This window comes from Hyalella azteca, unplaced genomic scaffold, assembly GCF_000764305.2.
Source record: "Hyalella azteca isolate HAZT.00-mixed unplaced genomic scaffold, Hazt_2.0.2 contig14064, whole genome shotgun sequence".
Classification (NCBI taxonomy): Eukaryota; Metazoa; Arthropoda; class Malacostraca; order Amphipoda; family Hyalellidae; genus Hyalella; species Hyalella azteca.
In genome coordinates, this window is record NW_025943963.1 from 187,142 (window position 1) to 197,113 (window position 9,972).

The following is a 9,972-nucleotide window of genomic DNA, read 5'->3' on the forward strand; positions in this document are numbered from 1 at the left end:
GTCCTTGATGAAATTATGTTTCAGGGTAGCTTTCTAATTTCTTATTGCCAATAGTTTCATAATTTTGTATTGCCAAATTGTTGATGGTAATGATTGAATATTTCGTCCCATATTCAAGTGCCATTGAACGTGTGTGTGGATGAACAATGAGATAACTGGACTCGGCGCTTACGTTATTAGCCTTGGTTCCTTATTCATTCATTCATTGATCTTCATTTCATTTCATCAACTGTTTTTGTTTCGGTCCAAATCTTATTTTTGAGTAAATCAAAAGGGCTTTCCTGCTCATACAAGTATCATTTGATATAAAATAAAAATATATGTTGTTGGGTATGCAATAATTATTTTTGACACAAATATAGTTTTGTATATGTCACTTCAGTCTTTGTTTGATCTTCAATACACGTTTTGTCTCAAGAACTTACGTTATTTGTCAAACTGCACAACTGTTTCATCGCGTAAACCCTATGAATTAGTATGTTGAATACATCGTTGGTTTTTTAGTACGGTACTTATTTTGTTCTTAAGTTGGACGTATATATTGTGATATCTTCTTGTCCAGTTCCCCGCGCAGCATAAATTTTGGGAATAAATCGAATTAGAGGACCCGGCCTTGAACTATAGGACTCGGACACTCGGCCTTTAATTAAAATACCCGGCCTTGAATCGCGCGACACTCAGGCTTAGCTTTACATCATCGTGAGCCGTCGTGTGTAGAGCTGATGTTTGCTCCATTGGGTGATTAGACCTCTGATATTGCTATGATCTAATCGTTGCAAATATGCTGATAATTATAATTTTAACAAATTTCAACTTTGTCTCAGAATGTTATGTCATTGTCATCTCTCGTGTGCAACAACTAGTCCACTCTATAACTGGAGGCACTTGAAATAGAAGATATTCCAACTAAGTATGATAGATCGCAACATAACACCATGTTGAGATGCATCATCCAAAAACTATCAATGGCCCACTGTGTTATCTTTGTTGTTTTTGTCCGCTGAGACGACGCACGAGTCGGTTGGGATTTTGTTAATAACTTTTACGATTGCTAATATTTTATTCTTGAATTGTTGTGTTATTCTTATGTTTTGATATCTGTAATTTATTTCTTCTGTTTGTATCTGGTAGAATTGAATTAAAAAAAAACTTTTAAAAGCTCGGCATGTCACTGTCCCTAAACTATTAATTCAATAGTTTCTTAATAAATGTCACTAGTTCCTCGCTGGACAATAAGCACTCAATATCTTGAATATTTGCCAAGATCACATCAATTCGAATTTAAAAAAATTGTCGAAGTTGGACAAAAATTTCAAGATTCAAATCAGACGCATATTATGCTGTGATGTTGGGGGTTACAGAATACCATTTATAAAAACTATTCATGTATGTTCAATTGGCAATAACTCGAACGGTTTAGGTGCTTCAGCTTAGACGCTCGCAAAATTTTAATCATTTAGTAATATACTTTGATGTTTATCTCGCGATATTTAGTCAAGACAATGCAAGGTGTACTACAATAGTAGAATTTACACAAGGTCAACGGAGCTTCAGGGATTTTCAGTAGATCAGGAAAGTAGAGTATCCATTGAATTTAAAAGTTAACATATATTTGTGACTTGTCATCTCGCTTGCAACACAGCAGCATTGATCCAGATAAAAAATAGAAGCAGCAAAAATATTAGTACTTCAAGACACCGTGTCGGCCACAGGCATGCTTATGAGCGCAGTTAGCACTGGTCGTGTAGAGTTCTCCTTCACTACGAGCACCTTGACTGTGTCGGCAACACCAAGCTCCGACACATTGTTTACTAACGTCTCGACCACGTGCGCCACTCCCGGCACCAACATTGGCACCTAAAACAATAAAATATACCTTTAATTAATTACTCTAACACAACGTTTATTAACACCGTCATTGACAGCTGCTGGGTTTGAATGAAATACGCAATTCTCGTAAATGAGTTATCTTATTCCATAAAATCAAATATGATATTGTTCAGCAATCTATGTAACATATTTAAGGACGCAAAAATAAATAAGTTAAAATTTATAATCATACATTATTCATGATTTTATCAACTTATATATATGATCACAAATCATGGTCGGCTTAGCCCCTTGGTACATGTGCCATGCACTTGCAAATGGTAGTTACGTTTCAAACAAACTACAAAAGGTTATTCGAAAATTGATGGCGCACGACTAATCAAGATGGTATTAACATAACATAATGATGTCGGCGCTGAAATGTAGGCCTGATGTGGCCTGTCGCCGATTCTTTTCCTTTTCGTGCCTTGTTCATAGATCTAAACTCGTATCATTTGATCGGATCTTTTCATGACTGGCGATAGTTTGAAGTAGCTACTAGACTTCCACCGGGTTCGATAAGGAGCTAGGCATTTCAAATCTGAACATATATTTTTCCATAGCTTTATCTAGTCTGTTATAACTACTAAGTGATATGCAAGGTTGCATTCATCACCTGTATGACGGAGTTCTGCACGTTGTACACGTGATGGTCTGCATGGAAGACGACCATCAAGCCCAGTGACGGGGAGCTCGCTGAAGTGTTCTGAAGTTCCACCTTGATCTTGAAGGTTGGTCCCAACCCAAGAACCTTCGAATTAAGAACACTTGATTGCTTAAATCCCAAGTTGATCAAGAATTCAAAAGCAAAGAAAACAGCACAAAAATCACCATGAATTTTTCCAACATTAGTTTTTCTCTTCTTGATTGCAATGATACAAAATCAAATGGTCGTTTTCAGACATCTCTTTTTCGAAAATCGACGTTTACCGGCTGAAGCACCAGCGTTAGCTATGGCTCTTTAGCTAAAGCCATAGCGTTTTCAGCTATGGCCCCAGCCAAAATCGACATTTTCTTCCATTATTTGAGGTGCAGGTGTCAGACGCTGCTACTTAAGCCGCAAGGTAATTTCTATTTCGTGTTAGAATTGAACCCACCTGAGCTGACAGCTTGAGAGGCTCGGTCTGTGTAATGGAGACAGGGTTGCTGGATGTCTCAAGCGCCCGCACATACTGTCGGGCTGTGTTCAGGCGCAGCTTGTACAGGTCGTGCTGGAACACGCGGTGCATTTCTGCTCAAGTTAATGAAGTTCAAGTAATGATATAACTTTACAGTCTTACGGATACACTAAATTATCCATCGCCTTATTATTACGTTCATGTGAAAATTTCTTAGTCGCTCTGTATACAATTTTGTACGTAAAAATTAATAATCATCGTATAATTTTTAATGTATTATATGAATTATTGTCAAATACGAACTTTATCCATAAATATCAAATTCACTAACTATATAACCAATATAATGACAACAGCTGAGAGGTGCATCATATTTTTTCTTGATGTTAGATTTTATATTTTGCTGCCCTCTATATATATCGAAACCTGCATAAAATTTTCTAAGATTGACGCAGCTTTATGATAGCAGTTTATAATTTTTTACATTTAAATAGTAATTGACAATTAAGTAATAACTTCAATAAAAGCGTCTTTTCATTCTATTCATAATTTATACATAAAATATTTATTACCGTCCACAACGCAACGTCTATGCGATTTCATTCATGCCACCACACTGCTATTTTATATTGATTTATATTACGTGGGTCATCTCCACCGTCGTTAACTAAATTGATTTTTATTTTCTTCAGCTTCTGAAAAATACACGGAAAAATCCGCTTCCATTGATCCGTTCAATTAAGCTATGAGCAGAGACTCAAAAATTTCAATGAAGAACAGGGTAATGAACTAAACATCAATGGTCTTGCCAGAAGATGAAGACGATATTTTGTAATGATTAAGATTAGAATATTACTAATATTACAATTATACAAAAAGCTGTCCCACTCACGGATGGAATTTTCTCGTTCTCTCATGGTTTGATCGACGAAAAGTTTTGTTTTCTTAGGCACATTAAGGCGCGTGGCCGCGGCGGGGCCTAAACCTGAAGAATCATCGGCGGCGAAGCGGGCTTTTCTCCTTAAGATTTTGATGTGCAAGCCTCCCCCTGTAAACCGTGCAGAAAACCCCTATAAATTAGAACCTAAAAATATTTTCTCAGCGAATTTTTTATAATATAATAATAATAATAATATAACAGTTTCAGCGTTTATTAGGCCGTAGGCCTGTCGCCGATTCTTAACATTGCAGAACATCCACAGCTTGGTGCGGGTTTGAACTCGCAACTCACTGCTACAATTCTGCTATGCTTAACCCCCCGGCCTCCTCGCCGATTCTGACCAGAAACTGGCGCACAGAGCTGGGATCGAACCCGCACCTCTCTGCTCCAATCTTGGTACTCTGAACTTTAACCACTGGGCCACCAGTGGATAAAGTTAAGCAGAAAGATTGTAAAAAAATGTTGTGGCGTTAGTTACCTTTCATGACCAAGATAAAAGTGTTGTCTTCTCGACCAAAACGCCCGAAAAGCATGGCTGACACCGGGGCTTCCATGTGAATGGTGTCCACAACATATTTGTCTTTGAAAATTAGCACCTGCATGCAGGAAAAAAACATTAGCAAATGTCCATCATTCTTATTAGCAATACGTCATCTGTGTGTTGATGTTATATAGATAAATTCGGAACTTCAACTAAACATGCAAGGTTAACTAACAACGCTTAATTTAAGTAGTTGTTCTTGAACTACCTTGAAGAGAGCGCATTTTCTCGTCCGTCCGTGACGTGAAGTCACGGACGGACATGACGAGCACAATAGCGCCGTTTTAGCGCATTTTTAAAACGTTTTTAACACGTTTTTAACACGTTTTTCTTAGCTTAGCTTCGCGTTTGTTTGTTTGTTTGTTTATTTGTTTGTTTGTTTGTTTGTTTGTTGTTAACATTGACAACGAAAATTAGCCCACTTTTGATTGTTCTAGAGATCTGAAATTCGGCATGCAGGCTATTTTCGCCTAACAATTTCAGATACAATCATAAAAACCAGATAATCACTTTCAACCCCCCCTATCTTAATATCAATTTCAATAAACCACATCCCACGATGCATACCGCAACATGCGCTTTCATTATAACCAACATCAACAGTGACTCAGCGTCAGATACTGCGTGTATCTACACGACTGCGTTTGTACATAATTTCACTATAAACAACAACCTGTAGTCCCTAACCTAACCATAGTATCCCCCCGATAGTTTGTTGATGTTGACACAACCATGTTTAACAGCATGGTCATCCTTGCAAGGAAAATTCCTTTGCAGTCCTAAACCCAACCTCAGGTTGTCTTATCGGGTCGGCCCTGCTCTAAAAAAAAGAACTTGGCACACCTAACCTAACCCCAGATTCCATCAGCTATATCTGGGCTGCATCAGAAGTCCTCACTCTTTACATTTAATCAGATTTGGGATAAAATCTCTCATTAGATTTTTAAAGCAATAAAACCATGACAATCCAAGCCGTAACAAGCTACGGTATAACACAAAATGACAAGGCAGTTTAACGCTCGATAATCTAATATAAGTTACAGGGGACGGAGCATGTAACACGTAACAGTATAACGCAGGGTGACATGGCAGTTTTACTCTGAAATTGGCCGCCGAGGGGAAGAGACTGGATTGTAATTTGGTACAATGTGGCTTAACAACCTTCGCTCCCCTCGCTTTCAACCCCCAAAAGGGAAACTGACGTCCTAACTCTTAGCGGCAGCAACCCAACGAATCTGGCAGCCCGTTTTTCCGGAGCCACTGAATATTTTCTGACAGACCTTCCGCTGGCGTGCAGGCACTGATTGCAACACACCTTGATAGTCTTTAGCGTGTAGCACCAGCTATCTTGATCATTAATCATTCAAGAGGTCACACATTTATGTCTAAACTGCATATCACGCATTCCAAACAAAGTTTTTTGCAAATGGTTACATGCAATATAGTTGTATTGGTGAATAGACACTCTCTGAAACTAGTGTTCACTATCCCGCCTAATTGGCACCTGCTAATCACTTATCACTGCAGGATAAATTCAGAAACAGGTTATTAAGGGTCACGCAGCCTAGCCTATATAATGTATATATTTAAGGGAATAATATATGCAGGGAAGGTTCCCAAGTCATCCTCTATAAGCCACGCAAAAAAAGACGCTATACGCAACCAAGGTAAAAAAACACTATAGGGTTGGTCATCCTTTATCGCTAACGATGACGTATACAGAGCAGTTACAGAGCGGTGTGATATTGCAGGGTTTGATTTATGAAATTTTTATCCTAGTAAAATTACACAACATAAGTAGAATCGCAGTGAGAAGTTGAAGCAACAGATGAAAGTAAATGGATACAAAAAAAATTCAAGCGAAATCGAAACCCTAAGCAAAAGACTAAAATTCTTTGCAGAAAACGAACGAGGCAAGTTTTATTCAGACAGATTATCTTGAGCGAGAGGAGAAGTAATATCAAGATAAGCTGAATGTAAGCACTTTAAGTCCTCAGTACGTCGATGGCATACACGCGCAAAACGCGGATAAGCCACGCAAACCGTCCGCTACACCCAAGGTTCCGCGTTGTATATCAGCAGCAGCAACTTCCATTAGCGAAAATCCATTAGGCTTCGCCTACGAATAGACTTAGCACATTTGCATTGCGCAAAATGGGCGAGCCGATCAGCCCACAGAGGGAAACCCGAAAATATGACCGAGGAAATACCGATAGGATAAGTAAGGAAAATGTAAAAATACAGCGGAAAAGGAAATAGCGCAGAAAGAGGTAAGAATGATGAAGAATGAAATAAAGTAGAAACGTACTCCACGAAAAGGAATCCTAAGGGCATTATAACATTAGTAAAAGAATGCTTAAAATAAAACTTATATAACATAACGACACGCGCATACAGTGTCATAATAAAAGCAGACAAAACTACAACCTAAAAAAATAGGTGTCAAAACGCAGCAAAAAAAGGTGGCCTACGAAGTGAAATGACCACAGACAAAGTACAGTGATAACACAGTTGGTTATATATAACGAACCAAGTTGGTTATATAGAGAGTTGGTTATAACGTTGGTTCGTTACACTAACGAACAGTGTTAAATATACTGAGATGCCGTGCCGTACCGTGGCCTGGGACTGTTACGTCTGAAACATGTACCAAGTTAATACGAACGAAATATTTAGAGTACCACAGGGTGTAGCTAGTTAATGCACTTAAGAGAGACAAGATGGAGGCAAGCAAACCATTACCAACAAGAGCACGAGAATCATCAGCATTGTGCATTTGTGCCGTGGTGAGGGAAGCTACCCTTACATCGCTAACGATGCTGACAAACGATGTGTGCCTCACGGAACTAAGCTTTGTACATCATAGTAAACAACTGCTTAATTCCTATATTTAGATGGGCACGAGTTTTCAAATTATTTAACTAATTACTCGATCTTTGACGACGTAGTAATATCACATGATAGCGTGATGGAAAACTTTAGTAACGGATAAGCGTATTTTTTCCATGTGTAAGGCTTACTGTGAACGTAAGTAGGCAGCGGAGAAATAATCAAATGGTTAGGTGGTATGACAAATATTGAATACCGGTACGTGCATTGCAAGTAAACGTTATACCATGCTGAGATGCAAGTGTATAGCACACATCAATCCACCAGTACCACAAACAACGGACTTTGAAACAACGTTGATGGAAAGGTTTCAAGGAAATCAACTTGTAAACATGGTTTTAACTAAATCACCTCGTATAATCAAAGCTATTTTAAAGAAATTAACACCTAATCAACTTTTTTTAAGTCCAATCAACACTTAATCAACGTTATTCTAACATAATCAACACGTAATCAACGTTATTTCAACGAAATCAACTCGTAATCAACGTATTTTCGACGTCATTTGCCTGCAGAGCAACGCTCGACGCCATGAAACGTTTTCCGTCACGGCTGCGTATTATTGATTTTTGTTGTTAAGCCTCAAAGGTCGAATAAGAGATCGATGGCAGACCGCGGGCATCGATTAAAGAAGACCGTGAGACCAGAGTAAGCTGGGCAGACCGTGGGTCTCATGAGAGCCAATTATTATCAAACACTTCACCCCTCCCGGTTCCCAGTCAACTAGAAACCAGAAAATCCTAATCACCCCCATATCTTAATATCAATATACATAAACTAACCATCTTACATCCCACCATGTCTAAGGCACGAAGTGCTTCCATTAGAAGCAACATCAACATTGACTCAGCGTCAAATACTGCGTTTAGATGACTGCGTGTATATATGCGACTGCCTTCGTTCATAATTTCACTATAAACAACAACATCAAACACTTCACCCTCCCCCTGGGTCTCAGTCAACTAGAAACCAGTCTTGTTTTCAACTCAATTGTACTCAAAACTAGTTTTATAGTTACTCAATCCAAGTTACATACAAAGGATACATAGGTTGATCCCTGTTGATGGCTCGTGGCCTATTGACATTATGCGTCTTATTCGTAAATGACATCTTCAATTTCTTCCTCAATTAACCTCTTTTAATAAACAATTGTTGCATTCACCCAGGAAACTCAGCCGAGTTCAATTTTCATACGAGCTCACATATACATGTAATGTAAACATACAATTTCGGTGTTTGCACGATAACCAATTCTGATGACACTATCAATTCCAGATATAATTTGTAAAAAATCATTTGTTTCCATTGCAAAAACCTAAGCAGTTCTGACTACACTAAAAATTCTAGTTACACTTTGTAAAAAATCAATTATTTTCATTGCAAATATCTAATTTCTATTACATTAACTCAAACAATGTTGTTTTTGTTACTGACATAAAAAGTGTACTCGTAGCCAAGTTACTCGGGACGAGCAATAACTGAAATGACCGCCCGAACAGCCTCACATGGCGTCATTACAGCCATAAAGAAACGTCCGCTAACACTGTAGCACTCGGTAAAAAATATGGGTCACATTGATCAAATAGTGACACTGTCTCTTATACACATCTAGATGTGTATAAGAGACAGGTCTACTCTCGAGTGTAGCCATTAATCTACATTACTAAAGTAGAGGAACGTGTCGCGCTGCATCACTCTACGTCGTAAAACTTTTTCACAGGATACCAATAATATCGGCCAAGAGCCATTGTAATTCAGATTTTTGTGACGCAGAAGATGCGTTATTTAAAAAGTGATTACGGTTCACGATCGACTTAAATTCTTGGCACAGAGCAGCATACTTGGGATTGCAGGCCATTCGGCAATATTCACGATTCATCAATGGAGTTCAGTTGTAAAGACAGCCATTTCGATTCAATGGTACTGACTCAGTCGTACTAGTGTTATACAGGATCAGTTGTCCAAACTACGTTTCACTAACTCACCGTCCAGACTTAAAAATGGACCACACTAGACCNAGTAGGAGGGCAGGAGGGAAGGAGGTCCAGGAGGGCAGGAGAGGAGGAGGGGCAGTGAGGCAGGAGGGAAGGAGGGCAGGAAGGGCAGGAGGGGCAGGGAGGACGGAGGGAAGGAGAGCAGGGGGGAAGGAGGGCAGGAGGGGCAGGAGGAACAGGAGGGCAGAAGGGAAGGAGGGGCAGGAGAGCAGTAGGACACTAGAGGCAGGAGGGAAGGAGGGCAGGAGAGAAGGAGGGGCAGTGTGGAAGGAGGGAAGGAGAGCAGGAGGGAAGGAAGGGCAGGAGGGGCAGGGAGAACGGAGGGAAGGAGACATTATAATTGAAAGGTCATATGATCCAGTGAGATCTCTGTGAATATACTTCGGATTGGTTGAATATATTTCAATTGTGCCTGAATATTCTTCAGATCTCTTGATGAAGACTTGCCATTGGTCCATTAAGACATTTCACGTCACAATGACGTCATCACTCGAAACAAAAAGCATTCCAACCACTGTTCTATCCATACCCTTCAATACGCGAACAGAATTTCTGAAATTTAACTACTGCTCCCATATGTAAAGTATTCCAAATATAAGACCAAATTGGGTCATTCCGATC

At 39.2% G+C, this 9,972-nt stretch overlaps 1 protein-coding gene across 1 annotated transcript; it reads right to left on the reverse strand.

Annotated features, from left to right (window-relative positions):
- Nucleotides 1-1,441: 1,441 nt before the first annotated feature.
- Nucleotides 1,442-9,686, reverse strand: LOC108678350 (Bardet-Biedl syndrome 1 protein). The gene is made up of 6 exons (XM_018166733.2): nucleotides 9,369-9,686; nucleotides 4,406-4,523; nucleotides 3,880-4,035; nucleotides 2,967-3,100; nucleotides 2,486-2,620; nucleotides 1,442-1,857 (listed from the first exon to the last, which is right to left on the reverse strand). The coding sequence occupies exons 1-6, from the start codon at nucleotides 9,684-9,686 to the stop codon at nucleotides 1,690-1,692; spliced, it is 1,029 nt and encodes a 342-aa protein (XP_018022222.2). The 3' UTR covers nucleotides 1,442-1,689.
- Nucleotides 9,687-9,972: the final 286 nt, after the last annotated feature.